Here is a 19064-nt window from a genome sequence, read left to right as displayed (position 1 = left end):
TACTAGATAACTGGAATTTAAAGATGATTAAAAGGAAGCCCATATCCAAGTACCTAGGTTCAATGCCCAGCTCTGACTCCTGACTCCAGCTTCCTGCTAATGTGGATCTAAGGAGATAGCTGTGATGGCTCAAGGAGTCAGGTTCCTGGTACCCATGGAAGACCTGCTTTGAGTTCCAGGCTCCTGGCTTTAGCCCAGGCCCAGCCTGGGGCTATTGCAGGCAATAGGGGAATGAACTAGAAGATGCAAGCTCCATCTGCCTCTCAAATAAGTAACCAAGAAAAAACTTTTTTAAAAAGGAAGCCCAAATTGATAGCAAGTGAGTACAAATTTGCTTACTATATCAAGCTATAAAGCACAAATATTAAACATAAATATGTTGATTTTAATCAGATAAAATACCAAAGACACTTTTAGGAGGGCTAATAGGTTTTGAAGTGTTTGGAAATTAAATGGATTTTTAAAAAAATTTTTCTCTTTTCATACTTCTCAGCCTTAAGGATCTTTAAAATTTATTTACTTAAAAGGCAGAGTTACAGAGTGAGAATGAGAGTTAGGGTGAGAGAGAGACAAAGATGGAGAGAGAGGTCTTCCATCCACTGGTTCACTCCCCAAATTACTAACAGCTGGAGCTGGACCAGGCCAAAGCTAGGAGCCAGGATTTTCTTCTAGGTCTCTCATGTGGATACAGGGGCCCAAGGATTGGGGCCATCCTCTGCTGCTTTCCCAGGTGCATTAGCAGGGAGCTGGACTGGAAGTGGAGCAGCCAAGATTCAAACTGCCGCCCATATGGGATGCTGGCGCTGCAGGTTACGGCTTAACCTGCTAGGCCACAGTGCCAGTTCATAGCCGTGAGATCTTAAATGCACTCACAGCAGCCTTGTCTGCCTTCCCATCCTTCTCTATAGTTTACACCACATATAATAGTCTTGTTTATAACCTTCTGTCTTCCATTTTAACCTGAGACAGAATTTCCTGAAATTACCTTCAACTCTCACTAATGTGACTTTGATCAATGACACAACTATTCTGGGCTCAGTTCCCCACTTGAAATACAGGGCTAAAGACAACCTGTCTCCTAAAGCTACTAGGAGGAGTCAATGAAAATTACATTATTTGCAATGCTCTGCATACAGTGAATGTTCAATAAGTATTCTTCAGAATTTTGCTTCATCTTAGAATTTTAGATCAACAAAATGTTAATGATTCCTCAGATACAGTCTGTCTATCACTTTAGAGTTTACACATCTAGTTCTGGAAGTATGAAAAACAAAGGCTTATAGCATACAATGCTAACATGTAATTAAAGGTTCTGAAGAACACTATTCCATATGTGAGAAACCAATTTCACCATGAAATCTGAATTCCATGAAGTTGAAAACCTACAGAAAGGACTTACCCCCCAACTATCACTTATTTAACTTGCCATTATATTCCATTTGAGTCAGCATAATCTTTATTTCAAAATAGCATTTTTATTATATAAAAAGGTAAAAATCCACCAAAATCAGAAATACGGATATATTTCCTAGGCTTTCACATTTGTTGATTTTTATTCGCAATCTCTTTTTCAATACAATTTACAACCTTGTCCCCATTTCCAGTCTGATTATACAAGTGCTAAGTGGCAGAAAGGTCTGGAATAAATACATCAAAAAAGGGCAAAGCTGTGAAACTAAGCTGCATGCAACAGGTTCTATGAGGGTGGGGGAAGTGTCTGAGAAATAGAATAGTGTAAGACAATTTAAGAGAAGATTTTAACTAAAGTTCTCTCAGTCATCCTTGTCTTTCGCTCCATGTTTAAGGATGCGTGTGAACTCAATGTAATTGAAGTTCCCCTTTTTGTCAATGGGAGCTTCTCTGTAGAGCTCGTCCACCTCCTCGTCTGTAAACCGGTCTCCCATGGTTGTCAGCAGCTCTCTCAGGTAGTCCTCCTGAATGGTGCCTGGAGGGCAAGAGAAAGAAGGGAGTCATGCATACTTCCTGGCACGCTAATGGTTCATTTCTGAATTCAGATTAGCAATATAAAAGTAATACTACATAATGTAGTTCATGATCTACATATCTGTGTACTAGCTATTCTTGGTCATCCAGTCTTGTTTTAAGTAACACAGTTGCCTTTTATTCACTTTTTAACATATCCATATTTTGGGGGCCAGCACTGTAGCGTAGTGGGTAAGGCTGCTGCCTGCAGTGCTAGCATTCCATAGGGGCACCGGTTTGAGTCCCAGCTGCTCCACTTCTAATCCAGCTCTCTGATGATGGCTCAAGTCCACACCTGCATGGGAGACCTGAAGAAGCTGGCTTTGGATCTGCCCAGCTCTGGCCGTTGTGGCCATTTAGGGAGTGAACCAGCAACAGAAGACTTCTCTCTCTCTTTCTGCCTCTCTATAACTCTGCCTTTCAAATAAATAATAAATTTTTTAAAAAATACGTATTTTGTTACTTTTTAAAAAATTTTCTAAAGGACTTGGCATCGTGGTATAGCCGGTCAAGCTGCCGCCCGCAATGCCAGCATCCCATATACATGTTGGTTTGCATCCCGGCTGTTCAGTTCCAATCCAGCTCCCTGCTAATGGCCTGGGAAAAGCAGTGGAAAATGGCCCAAGTGTCTGGGCCCTTGCCACCCACATGGGAGACCTAGAAAAAACTCCTGGTTCCTGGCTTTGGCCTGGCCCAGCCTTGGTCATTGTAGCTATCTGGGGAGTAAAGCAAGGGATGGAAGATTCTCTCTCTCTCGGTTAATTCTGCCTTTCAAATCAATAAAGCCATCTTAAAGAAAAATTAAATTTCCTAAAAAATGTTTCATAAACTTCATAATGAGGTTGCACAAAAACAAACAGCACTTACCTGTGGCTTCTTCATCGAAGCATGCAAAAGCATTTCTGATGACGTCTTCAGGATCGGTACCATTCAACTTCTCACCAAACATAGTGAGGAACATGGTGAAATTGATAGGGCCTGGAGCCTCATTCATCATGGCATCAAGGTATGCATCTGTGGGATTCTTCCCTATAAGAATACACACTTTTCACATTCAAGGACAAAGAACTAATGTCAATAAATAATTATTTTGCTATTGTTCTGCTCCTCAACATACTTTTAGAAGTTATATCATCATTTAAAACAAACTTTTCAATTAACTTTAAGAGCATTTAAAAATTTTCTGATAACTGAGAAAATGTTGATGTATCACAAAAATATATTCTAGGCTTAGGCTGAATATTGTTCATTCATTGATACTTTATCAACTTCATTATTTTATATTCAAACCAAAACAAAATTAGCACCTGAACTATGAACCAAGCGATGCCACATTATCACATCCTGAATATTAACATTATCATCCATCAAGGATTTCACTTGCCCATGAATTGGAAACCTTCAAAAATTTGGTTTATGAATTGGTCATTTAAGTTAAAACGATTAGACTGGTTTGGAATTGGGAGCTTATTCTGAGTAATGTCAAATACTGTTAGGTTCTCAGATTTCCCTAAGTGTGGCTTGCACGTGTTGCTGACTCACATGCAGAGCGCTCACTACTAACTGTAAAGGGGAATCTTAATCTCAGTTCCAGCTGAGAGCCCTTCCTCAGTCCAGTGGCAGAGGAATGTCTCTGATCCTTCCCCTAGAAGAGAGAAATCCCCTGGGATGTCAGGCATGCTGGGAATATTTGTGAGGCCCCATGACACAAGGGAAGTAGCACTGAACAAAGGGTCTGGCATGCTTTCCATCAGCTGTATGTTTTTTGGGGTGTGTGTGTGAGGGGTGGAGAGGGGTGGCACACCTGGGATTCAAAACCTATAAATGGACTGGTTGAAGCTGGCATCTCAAAGGTCCCTTCCAGTATGAAGTCTGTATGATTCTATGTCAAAAGAACATCTGGGGCTGGCGCTGTGGTGTAGCGGGGTAAGCTGCCGCCTAAAGCACCAGCGTCCTAGATGGGCTCATGTCCTGGCTGCTCCACGTCTGATGTGCCTGGGAAAGCAGGGAGGATGGCCCAAATCCTTGGACCCCTGCATCCACATGGGAGTCCTGGAGAAGCTCCTGGCTTCAGCCTGTTCCAGCCCTGGCTGTTGTGGCCATTTGGAGAGTGAACTAGCGGATGGAAGATCGACCTCTCTCTAACTCTGCCTTTCAAATAATAAATCTTTCAAAAGAAAAAAAGAACACCTAATAGTTACACTTAAAGATGTATCTAAAAATTACACACAACTGAGTACTACTGAGAGTCAAATCTAGAATTAGACCTCATATGTAAGCTTTTTAATCCTAGAAATTTAGGTGAAACTTAATACCATGTTGGCATCTATTTCAGTGAATTATAATCATACCTTGTCACATTTTTAAAAAAATTCAATACAAAATCTTACCCAAAATAAAACTCAAAATTCACTGAATAAGCAAAAGTATCCCCAAATCTACTTTTCTACATGCAGATTTAACCAAACTCTCTTGTAGCTCTTTATTTCTTTTTTTTTTTTTTTGGAGGGGAAAAAAACTGTAACCAAAGGTGTTAAGAGAACTGTTAAAATACAAAAGACAAAGGAATTTAAAATGTGTTGGTTTAGCTAAGCACATAAGGAGCTATTCAAGATATCCAATAAAATTTGTTCATTTGGAAAGTAAATAGAGGTACATATCTTTAAAGGCACAGGTTTCCCCCAAAATGGAGGGCCCAAAGTCAGCCTCTTAGTCTCCCACTATTTACCCATTAAATAAATATTCATTGAGCATCTACTATGAGTCAGGTATGGACTTGAGGGTTCAATCTTTGGAACAAAGTGAAATCCCTCAGTTTTCTTCAGTGGCTTTCACTACTGGCTTTCAGTAGTGGTGGACCCCAAAGGATGCACTCAGTTAGCTACTGAGAATGTGAGAAACACTGGGATATAATCTACCTGCAAGTCAACAAGTTAGACCAGTGTCTTGATTCTATTCTTACTCTGGATAAAGGAAATGTTGCAGCATGTTAACAGTTGGTGAGGATTGGTAAAAGATGTATGGGTATTCACGGTACTGTTCTTTCTGTACTTGGACAGGAAAGGGACATCCAAGCATAGGAAGCACACAGAACTCCTAATAGAGATGACCAGAAAACATCCTCACCACAACACATTGTAGTCAAACTCTACACAGTAAAACATAAAGAACAGATTCTAAAATGTACATGAGAAACACCAGATTACTTTCAGTGGATCTCATTAGACTCACGGTAGACTTCTCATCAGAAATCCTACAGGCTAGAAGGGAATGGTGATATATTCCAAGTCTTAAAAAAAAAAAAAAAAAAAAAAGTCAGCCCAGAATACTGTACCCTGCAAAGCTCTCATTTATGAATGAAAGTGAAATAAATAAAAACCTTCTATAACAAAAAGAAATTGAAAGAATTTGTCACAACTAGTCCAGCCTTACAAAAGATGTTTAAGGATGTGCCACACACAGAAACATGGTCATCACTACAAAAGAAGGTGAAGGCAGAAAACCTCCCAGTAAAAGTACAGAGGAAATAGAAAGTAAACAATGGAAATATTTATGGAAATCTGCACCTCCATGTTTATTGCAGCTCAATTCACAATAGCTTAGACATGGAAGCAACCTAAATGTCCATCAACCAAAGATTGGATGAAGAAATTGTGGGATATGTACACCATGGAATACTACACAGCAGTAAAAAAGGATGAAATCTGGTGCTTTGCAACAAAACGGAGCAAGCTGGAAAACCTCATACTTAGTGAAATAACCCAGTCCCAAAGAGACAAACACCATATGTTTTCACTGATTTGGGAGAATCAACAGCACAGCTAAAATGAATAAAAGCTATAGAAGTGAAATAGTCACTTTTAGAACCAATGTCTTCAAGAATCCTTGACCTGTTAAGAGACAGTTGAACATTGTTGCCCCCCCCCCCTTTTTTTTTTGGACAGGCAGAGTTAGAGAGAGAGAGACAGAGAGAAAGGTCTTCCTTCTATTGGTTCACCCCCTAAATGGCCGCTAAGGCTGGCACGCCACACCGATCCGAAGCCAGGAGCCAGGTGCTTCCTCCTGGTCTCCCATGCAGGTGCAGGGTCCAAGCACTTGGGCCATCCTCCACTGCCTTCCCGGGCCACAGCAGAGAGCTGGACTGGAAGAGGAGCAACCGGGACAGAATCCAGCACCCCAACCGGGACTAGAACCCGGGGTACTGGCACCGCAGGCAGAGGATTAGCCAAATGAGCCGCGGTGCCAGCTGACCATTGTTACTTTTTACTGTGTATATTCTTTTTGTTTTGTTTTGTAGGTTTTTTTCTGTTTTCTTTCTCTCTCTCTCATCTCTCTACTTCACACTATATACTGAACTCTCTATGTAAGGCAATTGGAAGAAGATCCCAGTTAAAAACAAGGGAGGGAATAAGAGATAGAAGAGGTAGTCTAAAACTGTAAAACAGTATAGTTCTGCATACAGGCATATAGACTTACCTCTTAGGGTACAGACTAAGAACTAATCATGGGGCTCCAAACCCATAAGAATTGGTGCTATAAACACCATCTTCACTGTTACAATGATCATATTAAATGTTAAAGGCAACAGATAGACCGATCTAAGTTTAAAAGGGATGACATAAATAACATCAAGTACCCCGTAAAAATAATAGAATTAAAAAGGGAAGGAAGGAAGGAAGGACCAACATGGGAAGCAGTCCACATAGCAGACTCCTAGAATGACTTTCGCAGTAAATAACACTCTGACCTCAGAATCAACCCATAAGGCTTCCTGGTCAGGCTGAAAGGCCTGCAAGAGCATCTCTGGCATGGGAAGACAAGACTCTGTGGAAAGAAAAAAAAAATCCTGCACAGAGGATCTCTGCGAGACCTCAGAGGAAAGGAAGGGTCATCAAAGAAGGAGACACTCTTCTCTGAAGGGAGAGGAGAACATCCACTTTGCTTATGGCCGTGTCCAAATACTGACGGAGTCTACGGTCACAAAAGGCCTCCATAGCCCTGGCAGCCCACGACAAAGCCTTCGATGATCATTGATGTCATAAAAAAGAGTGCTAATTGTTAAAGGAACAACAGTAGTCACTGTGCACTTGGTCCCCAGGTAGGACCTCTGTCCCTACTGAATTGTAATATGAGAATCGACTGCAAATCCTCTCCCCAAACTGTACTCTATATGTTGTATATGGGCATGGGGGCAAATTGTTGAAATCTATGATTAGCATAGAGCTGGTCTTCTGTATATAAAGTCATACTAAAAATGATCCATAATGGAAGGAGATGGGAGAAGGAACGGAAGGTGGGATGGAAGCGGGGTGGGGAGAATGGGGGAAAGAACCACTGTATTCTAAAGTTGTATCTATGTAAAAATGCATTCAATAAATTAAAAAAATATATATTTATGGAAAAAATGGCAGGAACAAGAGTCCTTATTAATAGTTACCTTGAATGTAAATGGCCTCAACTCTCCAGTTAAAAGATCCATATTGGCAGATGGAAAAAAACAAAAACAAAAACACTCATCCCACCAACAAAGATATACACAGACTGAAAGTGAAAGGATGGAAAGATATTCCATGCTAACAGAAACCAAAACAGAGCTAGTGTAGCCATCCTAATATGAAACAAAATAGACTTTAACACAAAAATTGCTAAGAGACAAATAAGGGAACTATGCAATGATTAAAGGATCAATTCCAACAGGAAGATGTGACTATAATAAATGTATACGTACCTAATTATAGGGCACCTGACTATTTAAAAGAAATGTTAATGCATTTAAAGGGAGACATAGACTCCCATACAATAGTAATGGGGGACTTCAATACCCCACTTTCAACAATGGACAGATTAACCAGACAGATAATCAGCAAGGAAACAGCAGAGTTAATTGAGGCTATAGACCACATGAACCTAACAGATACCTACAGAACTTTTCATCCTAGAGTTGCAGAATACACATTCTTCCTACCAATGGATGGAACTTTCTTTTGGATACAGCACAGGCCAGGCCATAAAGCAAGTCTCAGCAAATTAAAAAAAAAAAAAAAATTGAAATCATACCATGCATCTTCTCTAACCACAATGGAATGAAGCTGGAAATCAACAACTCAAGAATCTCTAGAACATATGCACACACACAGAAACTGAATAACATGCTCCTGAATGAATAGTGGATCACAGAAGAAATCAAAAACTGTTAAGGAACATTCTTTTTTTTTTATATTATTTGTTGAACTCTTTACTTTGCTATTAGACCCAAAGGGAGATATAGACTCCAATACAGTAATAATGGGTGACTTCAACACCCCACTCTCTTCAATGTACAGATTATCCAGACCAAAAAAATCAATAAAGATAGACTGGAGTTGAAACATACTATCAAGCAAATGGATCTAACAGACATTTACAGGACAATTAACCCAACAGCTACAGAATATACATTCTTCTCATCAGCACATGGAACATTTTCTGGGCTAGACCACATATTAGGCCATAAATCAAGTCTCAGCAAATTTAAAAATACTGAAATCATACCATGATCTTCTCAGACCATAATGGAGTAAAACTAGAAATCAGCAAGAAGAAAACAGAACACTCATAAATAGAAATTAAACAACATGCTACTCTATGATCCATGGGTCACTGAAGAAATTAAAAAGGAAATCAAATATTTTCTTGAAATAAATGAAAATGAAAACACAACATATCAAAATCTGTAGGGTACAGCAAAAGCAGTATTAACAGGGAAGTTTATAGCATTAAACACTTACATTAAAAAAAGATGTCTCAAATATCTAATGATGCATCTTGAAGACTCAGAAAAATAAGAACCAAACTTAAAATCAGCAGGAGGTGAGAAATAAGGATCAGAGCAGAAATAAATGAAATTGAAACTAAAAAAACCATACAAAAGATCAACAAAACAAAAAGTTTGAGAAGATAAACAAAATAGATAAAACTCTAGCCAGACTAACAAAGAGAAAAAACTCAAATAAATAAAATTAGAGATGAAAAAAGAGACATTACAACTGATATCACTGAAATACAAAGGATCGTAAGAAGCTATTATTAAGAACCATATGCCAGTAAACTAGAAAACTTCAAAGAAATGGATAAATTCCTGGATTCACATCAACTACAAAGATTAAATCAAGATGATATAGACAATCTAAACAGATCCATAACATGCAATGAGATTGAAGCAGTAATTAAAAGTCTTCCATCGAGGAAAAGTCCAGGACCTGATGATTTTAAAATGATTTATTCATTTATTTGAAAGGCATAGCTACAAAGAGAGAGGGAGAGACAGAGATCTTTATCTGCTGGTTCACTCCTCAAATGGTCACAATGACCAGGGCTGGACCAGGCTAAAGTCAGGAGCCAGGAGCTTCTTCCTGGTCTCCCAGGTGGGGTCCAATTACTTGAGCTATCTTCTACTGCATCCCCAGGTGCATTAGTAGGGAGCTGGATCAGAAGTGGAGCAGCCAGGGGCTGGCGTTGTGGCGCAGCGGGTTAAAAAGCCCTGGTCTTGGCAGGCGCCGCGGCTCACTTGGCTAATAATCCGCCTGTGGCACCGGCACCCCAGGTTCTAGTCGCGCCGGATTCTGTCCCAGTTGCTCCTCTCCCAGTCCAGCTCCCTGCTGTGGCCTGGGAAGGCAGTGGAGAATGGTCCAAGTGCCTGGGCCCTGCAACCGCGTTGGAGACCAGGAGGAATCACCTGGCTCCTAGCTTCGGATTGGCACAGTGCACCGGGTGTAGTGGCCATCTGGGGGGTGAACCAACAGAAGGAAGACCTTTTTCTCTGTCTCTCTATCTAACTGCTTGTCAAAAAAAAAAAAAAAAAAAAAAAAAAAAGCAGCCCTGGTCTTTAAGTGCTGGCATCCCATATGGGCACCAGTTCTAGTCCCTGCTGTTCCTCTTCTGATCCAGCTCTCTGCTATGACCTGGGAAAACAGTAAAAGATGGCCCAAGTCCTTGGACCCCTGCACCCATGTGGGGGACCTGGAAGAAGCTCCTGGCTTTGGATCAGCACAGCTCCGGCCATTGTGGCCATCTGGGGAGTGAAACAGCGGAAGAAAGACCCCTCTCTCTGTCTCTACCTCTCTCTGTAACTCTGTCTTTCAAATAAATAAATACATAAAAAATAAAATATATTAAAAAAAAAAAGAAGTAGAGCAGCCAGGACTCGAACTGGCACCTACACAGGATGCCAGAGCCACAGGCAGCTGCTTTACCTGCTATGCCACAGTGCCAGCCCCAACCTGATGGCTTTACTACTGAATTCTACAAAACATTCAAAGAGGAAGTTAACTCTAATATTCTTCAAACTATTCCAAAATACTGAACAGGATGGAGATCTGCAAACTCTTTCTATGAGGCTAGCATTACTTTGATACCAAAACCAAAGATACAACATAAAAATAAAACCACAGGGGCCAGCACTGTGGCTTAGTGGGTAAAAGCTGCTACCTGCAGTGCCGGCACCCCATGTGGGTGCCCATTCAAGTCTCAGCTGCTCCACTTCCAACCCAGCTCTCTGCTAATGTGTCTGGGAAAGCAGCAGAGGATGGCCCACGTGGGAGGCCTGGATCCTGGCTTCATTTGGATCAGCCCAGCTCTGGCCGTTGAGGCCATCTGTGGAGTGAATCAGCAGATGGAAGGCTTCTCTCTCTCTGCCTCTCTATAACTCTGCCTTTCAAATAAATCAATCTTTAAAGAAAACTACAGACCTATATACTTAATGAACATAGATTCTCAACAAAATACTAGCAAATCACATAAAAAAATCATATATCACAATCAAGTGGGATTTATCCCAGAAGTCCAAGGGTGGCTCAACATTCACAAATCGGTAAATGTTATAAATCACATGAAAAGAATGAAGAACAAAAACCATATGGTCATCTCAATAGATGCAAAGAAAGCATTTGATAAGATTCAATACCCCTTCATGATAAAAACCCTCCACAAATTAGGTATAGAAAGAACAATTCTCAAAATTATAAAGGCTATATATCACAAATCAACAGCTAATATCATACTGAATGGGGAAAAACTGAAAGCATTTCCCCCAAGATCTGGAAAAAGACAAGGACATCCACATTCAACACTTATTCAATAAAGTACTGGAAGTTTTAGCAAGAGCAATTAGGAGAAAGAAATAAAGGGCATCACGGGGCTGGCACTGTGGTGCAGCAGGTTAATGCCATGGCCTGAAGCGCTGGCATCCCATATGGGCGCTGGTTGAGACCCGGCTACTCCTTTTCCGATCCAGCATTCTGCTGTGGCCTGGGAAAGCAGTAGAAGATGGCCCAAGTCCTTGGGCCCCTGCAACCGCGTGGGAGACCCGAAGAAGCTCCTGTCTCCTGGCTTCAGATCAGCACAGCTCTGGCCGTTGAGGCCAATTGGGTAGTGAACCATTGGATGGACAACCTCTCTCTTTCTGCCTCTCCTTCTGTGTAACTCTTTCAAATAAATAAATAAATCTCAAAAAAAAAAAAAAAAAAGAAAGAAAGGGCATCAAAATTAGAAAATAGGAAGTCAAATTATCTATGTTTGCAGATGATATGATGTTGCACGTGGAAAAATCTAAACATCCCACCAGAAAGTTGTTAGAATTGATAAACCAGTTCAGTAAAGTTGCAGAATACAAAATAAGCATACAAAAAACAGCTTTTTTGTATGTTAATGATGAACTCACAGAAAGAGAAATCAAGAAAGAAATCCCAAGCACAACAACCAACCAAAAAATCAAATATTAGGAATAAATTTAATCAAGAAGCGGAAGATTTCTACAGTGAAAATTATCAAACACTAATGAAAGAAATCATAAGGGACATAAAAAAATAGAAAGGTCTTCCTTGCTCATGGATCAGGAGAATCAATATTAAGATGTCTATACTACCCAAAGCAATATTCAGATTCAATGCAGTGCCTATCAAAATACCAATGACATTCTTTACAAAACTAGAAAAAGCGATCCTAACATTTATATGGAATCACAAAAAAACCAGAAGACCCAAAGCAATCCTGAATCCTGTAGAAGAAAAATCAAGCTGGAGGCATCCTAATACCTGACTTCAAAGCACACTACAAAGCTATAGTAATTAAAACAGCATGGTACTGGCATAAAAACCAATACACAGATCAATGGAAGAGCACAGTTACCCCAGAAATTATTCCACATACATACAGCCAAGTGATTTTTTAAAAGATTTATTTATTTGAAAGGTAGTTACAGAGAGGCAGAGGCACAGAGAGAGAGGGAGGTCTTCTATCCACTGATTCACTCCCCAGCATGCTGCGCTGATCTGAAGCCAGGAGCCAGGAGCTTCTTCCAGGTCTCCCATGTGGGTACAGGGGCCCAAAGACTTAGGCCATCTTCTACTGCTTTCCCACGCCATAGCAGAGAGCTGGACTGGAAGTGAAGCAGCAGGGACTAGAAGTGGCACCCATATGGGATGGCAGCACTGCAGGCAGCAGCTTTACCCGCTATACTACAGCGCCAACCCTGCCAGGTAATGTTTGATAAAAGTGCTCAGACCATACAGTAGCATAAGGATAATCTCATCAACAAATAGCGCTGGCAGAACTGTATATGTAGAAGAATGAAATTAGAGCCATACCTCTCACCATATAAAACAATTAACTTAAGATGTATCAAATACTTGAATTTAAGACTTGAGACTATGAAGTTGCTGTAAGAAAATGTAGGGGAAACACTCCAAGACTTAGTGTAGGGGACAACTTCTTGGACAAGACCTCCAAAGCATAGATAACAAAAGCAAAACTAAACAAATGGGACTCCATCAAACTCAAGAGCTTTTGCACAGCAAAGAAATATTAATAGAGTGATGAGACACCCAACAGAATGGGAAAAAATATCTGCAAACCACCTATCTGACAAAGGATTAATAAGCCAACTATATTAGCAATTTAAAATTCAACAACAAAAACACAACCAATCCAGTTGAGAAATGGGCAAAGGACTTCAAAACTTCTTAAAAAAAAGGCCAAGAAATATATGAAAAAATGCTCAACACCACTAGCCATCAGGGAAATGCAAACCAAAACCACAGTGAGACAGTACCTCACTCCTGTCAGAATGGCTAAAATCCAAAACACAGAGACTAACAAATGCTGGCGAGGATATTGGTGGGAATGTAAATTAGTGCAGCCAGTGTGGAAAACAGTGCGGAGATTTCTTAAAAAATAGAAATAGACTTGTCATAGGATCCAGCAATCCCACTACTGGGCATATACACAAAAGGCATGAAGACGTTGTATCAAAGAGATACCTGCACACCATGCTTCTAGCAGCACCGTTCACAGTAGCCAAAATTTGGAATCAACCAAAGTACACATCATCAGATGAATGAATAAAGAAAAAATGGTGTATATATACACAATGGAATATTATTCAGCTATGAAAGAGAATGAAATTCTACCATGTGTAGCAAAATGGGCACAACTAGAGGACATCATGCTGAGTGAAATAAGCTGGACACAGAAAGAAAAGCAAGGCCATGTTCTCTCTTGTATGTGGGAGCTAAAATTTAAAAAACAAACAAAACATCTATGTGTATCAACATTGCTGCAAATATAGTTTTGCAAAACTTTTATTCCCTTGTCAAACCAATGGTTAAGAATGTTATACCAGAGGGACAACACTGTGGTATAGTCGGTTAAGCTTCCACCTGTGAAGTTAGTTACCCATATGGGTGCCAGTTCAAGTCTTAGCTGCTCCACTTTCAAACCAGCTCTCTGCTATTGCCTGGGAAAGCAGCAGAAGATGGCCCAAGTCCCTGGGCCCCTGAAACTCAGTGGGAGACCTGGAAGAAGCTCCTGGCTCCTGGCTTTGGCCTGGACCAGGCTTTCTGCTGTGGCCATTTAGGGAGTGAAACAGTGGATGGAAGATTCTCTCTCCCTCTCTCTCTGTAACTCTGCCTTTCAAATAAAATAAATAATTTTTTTTAAAAATGTTATATTATTATAGTTTTAACCATCTCTGAGTACTTTAAAATTTACTGTATATGGGTTAATGGTCATTATTGTATTCAATTATTGTTTAGAGCTGTTGTCTATATTCCCATCAAACTAAGGTCTTTTTGTTTTTTACTTGTTAAACTTCTTACTTGGTGAAGTATTAAACCTTTTTACTGTAATGCAGATTTAAATATGTTACCTCAAAAACTTAAAAAAAAAAGAAGAAGAAAGGGGGAGAGGGAGAGGGAGGGAAGGAGAGAGGGAAGAAGGGAATATCATACGTTCCCAGAATTCTAACTACAAATCCCATTAAGTCTATTGTAAACTCATTAAAAATTAAAAGAAAACAAAAGAGCTCAATAAAAAAAAAACCATGAGGGCTGGCACTGTGGTGTAGTAGGTTAAGCCTCTACCTGTGGTACCAGCATCCCACATGGGCGCTGGTTTGTGTCTGGCTGCTTCTCTTCTGATCTAGCTCTCTCTTTATGGTCTGAGAAACAAGTGGAAGATGGCTCAAATGCTTGGGCCCCTGCACCTGCACAGGAAACCGGGAAGAAACTCCTGGCTCCTGGCTTTGGATCAGCCCAGCTCCGGCCACTGTGGTCATCTAGGGAGTAAACCGGCAGATAGAAGACTTCTCTCTCTGCTTCTCAAATAAATAAACCTTTTTTAAAAATTACGTTAAAGATTTATCCACAATTTGTGTTATGTTGTCAGTAGTGATAGGAGGAATTAAGAAACAAAATAAAATTGCATTCATTGTATACAAAATTTATTCTTCAGAAATGTAATAAAAATTTCAATTATTTCCTTAAAATATTGTCAAAGTCCCTACTGCCCTCCCTCAGTCATTACCACTTGTTCCCATCACCTCTGTACAACTTGCCCTCCGCCTTTACTAACTCTTCTGTATTACTAACTGTATTTGTCATTTGAAATTCTGCTTTCTTGCCACCTACCCATCACCGGGCTTTCCCCAACAGACCTAAAGTAACAAGCTAACAAGAACATAAACCCACCTGGCCAGACTAGCTGCCACATTCCCAACCCATGAGCTTATCCCCTCATGTCTGGACAAGTCTCAGTACAGCACTTCTCACACACTTCTCTCAAGAGGACTTTTGAGACAAGGAAAGAAATATTTGTGCATCATTTAAAAATGATTCACAAAGAATTAGATTATTTTTGTGGAGAAAAGGCATATAAAGAGTATGTCTGGGGCCGGTGCCATGGCGTAGCCTATGGTGCCAGCATCCCATATGGGCACTGGTTCAAGTCCCGGCTGCTCCTCTTCCAGTGCAGCTCTCTGCTATGGCCTGGGAAAGCAGCAGAAGATAGCTCAAGTCCTTGGGCCCCTGTACCCACAAGGGAGACCCAGAAGGAAATCTTAGCTTTGGACTCGCCCAGCTCCAGCCATTGTGGCCAATTGGGGAGTGAACCAGCAGATAGAAGACACCCCCCACCACCTCTCTCGCTATCTGTGTAACTCTTTCAAATAAATAAATAAATCTTTAAAAAAAAAAAAAAAAAAAAAAGATCAGCTGTCATTAAAAAAAAAAAAAAAAAAAAGAGTATGTCTACCCAGTGAAGCAAGCATATCGTGCAAATCCTCCTTGTCAATGAAACCATCTCGGTTCTGATCAATCATGTTGAAGGCCTCTTTGAACTCCTGAATCTGTGACTGGTCAAACATGGCAAACACATTGGACGTGGCGCGCTGAGGGCGCTTCTTGGTGGTCTTGGTCTTGGCCTTTTTGCTCGACATGGTGGCTGTTTAATTCTGCAGTTAAAAAGAACAGAAAACAAAAAAGAATGCATAAATATAAAGGCTAGTGAATAAAAATTACATTATAGAATTATTACTTCAACTGGGTAATAATAAGCATACATCTAAACTTTACTTTCAATGTGACAATAGCTGAAAAATGTGTACAGTTTTGAAATAGGCCCCATCCCCAAATTAATTCCAATGGGAATTATTTTAAAATACATAATAGCAGCCTGCATTTACTGAATATGTGTCAAGCACTGTGATGCAGGTACACAGCTATCGCTAAGAAAAAGACTCCAAAGGTGATCTCTTTCTCAGTGCTGTGGAGTAGCAGGTAAAGCCGCCACCGTGATACCAGCATCTTATATGGATGCCAGTTTCAGGCCCGGTTGCTCCGCTTCTGATCTGGGTCCCTGCTAATGTGCCTGGGAAAGCCGTGGGGGATGGCCCAAGTACTTGAGCTCCTACACCCACACAGGAGACTCAGAAGCTCCTGGCTCAGGTCTGGCCCAGCCCTGGCCTTTGCAGCCATTCAGGGAGTGACCCAGTGGATGGAAGATCTCTCCAACTCTGCCTTTCAAATAAATAAAATAAATCTTAAAAAAACAAACAAGGATTGTTCTGTTTCATCCTAACAAAAAATCAGTGCAGTAGTCTTCTTGTATTTCCATTCTACTACCAATATAACATGCCCTCTCCCAGCCTGTTTTTCAGCACATCATGGTATCTACTTCAACGCAAAGTGAGAATTAAATATCACATTTAGACAAGTGTAGTCAGCATACAGTATGTGTCCAAAGGCTCTCATCTGTAATGAATACTAAAACCTACTCTTCATTCTTGCATCTCTTCTAGCTCCCCCCAGACTTTCCCTTCTCCCTGACAAACTTTTAGAACAGCAGTCTAGCACATAATCTGTCTCCACTTTCTCATGTTTCCAACACTCCTGGTGGCAGCCTGCAATCTCTAGTGAAAGCCATCAATAATCAAAATAAAAAACATAGGCATTTTTCATCCCCTTTCTTAACTACAGCTTTAAATAATTTAAATAAATAAAACACAAAGACACCATCAGCTTTTGAGTTAGGAAGACTCAAGTTAAAATCTCAGCTCCACTGTTACTAGTCTGACATATAACCTCCAAAAGTTTACGAACACTATCAGAATTAGCATCATTTTTAAAAAAAGATTTATTTGTATATTTGAAAGTCACAGTTACAGAGAGACAGAGATCTTCCATCTGCTGGTTCACTCCCCAAATGGCTACAATGGCCAGAGCGGGGCCAGGCTGAAGCTGGAGCCAGGAGCTTCTTCCAGGTCCTCCACATGGGTGCAGGGGCCCAAGTACTTGGGCCATCCTCCGCTGCTTTCCCAGGCTCACCAGCAGGGAGCTGATCAGAAGTAGAGCAGCTGGGTTATGAATTGGCAATCATATGGGATGCAGGCATCGCAGGCAGCAGCTTTACCTGCCATGCCACAGTACCAGCCCCAACTTCTTGATGCAGTGTCTTATTCCACCTTCACAATTGCCCTATGAAACACGTACTACTTACGTTGAAGAAAATAAAAAATCAGTGTACCTGTGTAACAAAGAATTTAAGGTCGCCAAAGAGGACTGGCTTTGCCCCTGGCTCTTGGGAGGTGACTGTGAATGCCTGGATTGTCCTGATACCTGGGGTCTTGCACCAGACTCCGACAAAGTGATTTACTGTGAGATTTGGTCACATGGCATCACCTTGCTCTCTAGAGGGGTTAGAGACTGATGTCAGCTATTGGGCAGTCGGCTCTATGTGATGGAGCTATAATAAAATGCTAGATATCAAGGATCAGGTGTACTTCCCTTGTGGGCAATACACTACACATCATCACACATTATGCTGCAAGGAACACTGTCCACACTTCACTGGAAGAGATGACTAGAAGCTCTGTCTCATGTGGCTCTTCTCTTAACTGATGTTTCTTCTGTTTATTTATTTGAGAGGCAGAGAGGCAAAGAGAGAGAGAGGACAGAAAGAGTGCTCCCCCATCTACAGGTTCTTTCCCAAACATTTACAATGGATGGGGCTGAAGCCAGGAGCTGGGAACTCAATCCCTATCCCCCACGTGGGTGGTAGGAACCCAGTCACTTGAGCCATCATCAGGAAGCTTGAATCAGGAGCTGGAGCTGAGTATTGAAACCAGATATTTTGATATGGGATGTGGGCATCTTAACTACTAGGTTCTATGCCTGCTCCCCTACACTGACTGGTTTTCATCTGTACCCTTTCACTCAATAAACCACATCTGTGAGTATGAAAGCTTTCCCTCAGTTCTATGAATCCTGGGAACTTGTCCGACCTGAGGCGGGTCTTGAGGACATGCAAACTTGCAATTAGTGTTAGAACTGGGGGCATTTTTGAGGATGGTGCCTTGCCTCTGCAGCACCATAGTGTGAAATAGATAGCTGCCCCAGTGGCCAGGTAAGCGGATTTGGGGCCTGAGTCTCCAGGACTTCTGGACTTAAGACTTTTATATCATTCACATCTCCTTCTATCTGAAGGACACTCCACGGGCTATCATGAAGCACAACACACTGAGTCCTAACTCTCAACATTCCAACTCCCCCCCCTCCCCAATACTCTTTCTGAATAAATGTTAATTTTCTTCTCCTTCTTACCGCTTGGCTTGACATTACACTTTAGTTTCACTCAAAGTTAAATCAGAGACAGAATGGGGTCCACTAGCAAGGCATTTGTGCTTTCATTCTCTTCATATACTGAAACTTGATTCTTGCTCAGGCCTGGCATTGTGGCCCAGCAGGTTAAGCCTCTGCCTGTGAAGCTGGCATCCCATCTGGGTACCAGTTGGATTCCTGATTGTTCCAATTCTGATCCATCTCCCAGCTAATGTGCTAGGAAAGCAGAAGATAGCCCAGCTGCTTGGACCCCAGTATTCACGGGGGAGACCTGATGGAGTTTCAGCCTCTGACTTCAGCCACTTGGGTAAATGAATCAGCAGATGTTAGATCTCTTCTCTTCTCCTCTCCGCCCCCCAATTCTCTCAAATAAATAAATGAAACTTATAAAAAAAAAAAAAGATTCTTGCTCATGCTAAAAAGTCCATGATTCTACTTCTTTAAGGTATGATAGGTATTATGTCTGTAGGCAAGCACTGGTACTCTCACACTCAGTACCAGCCAATTACTTTTACAGTTGAGTCATATAAAAAAAATTTTCCCCAAGAGTAAATCTTTGTTTAAAAATGATCAATTATATCATGCTGCCTCTATAGACTAATGCAAAAATATATTAAGTGAGCTGAGTTTGAATTCTCTAAGCTGATGTCAAGG

General features: G+C 40.9%; 1 protein-coding gene across 5 annotated transcripts in view; it reads right to left on the bottom strand.

Moving 5' to 3' along the window:
* Positions 1–1455: 1455 nt before the first annotated feature.
* The window catches only part of LOC100345591 (myosin regulatory light chain 12B), a 28906-nt gene continuing 11297 nt past the window's right edge, over positions 1456–19064 (bottom strand). For 4 of the 5 annotated variants that reach the window (XM_070050423.2, XM_070050424.2, XM_008261116.5 and 1 more), the window contains 3 exons: positions 15547–15745; positions 2851–3012; positions 1456–1945 (listed from right to left, as the gene is read on the bottom strand). In XM_070050423.2, coding sequence (XP_069906524.1) covers positions 1773–1945; positions 2851–3012; positions 15547–15730 — 519 coding nt within the window. In that variant the 5' untranslated portion in view covers positions 15731–15745 and the 3' untranslated portion in view covers positions 1456–1772. The remainder of the gene's footprint in view (positions 1946–2850; positions 3013–15546; positions 15746–19064) is intronic. The other variant, XM_089305876.1, reaches the window with a different exon arrangement.

This window comes from Oryctolagus cuniculus, chromosome 10, assembly GCF_051225735.1.
Source record: "Oryctolagus cuniculus isolate XC-2025 breed Fujian yellow rabbit chromosome 10, ASM5122573v1, whole genome shotgun sequence".
Lineage (NCBI taxonomy): Eukaryota > Metazoa > Chordata > Mammalia > Lagomorpha > Leporidae > Oryctolagus > Oryctolagus cuniculus.
Note: the sequence above shows the minus strand (reverse complement) of the source record. Positions and strands in the feature narration are given on the sequence as shown.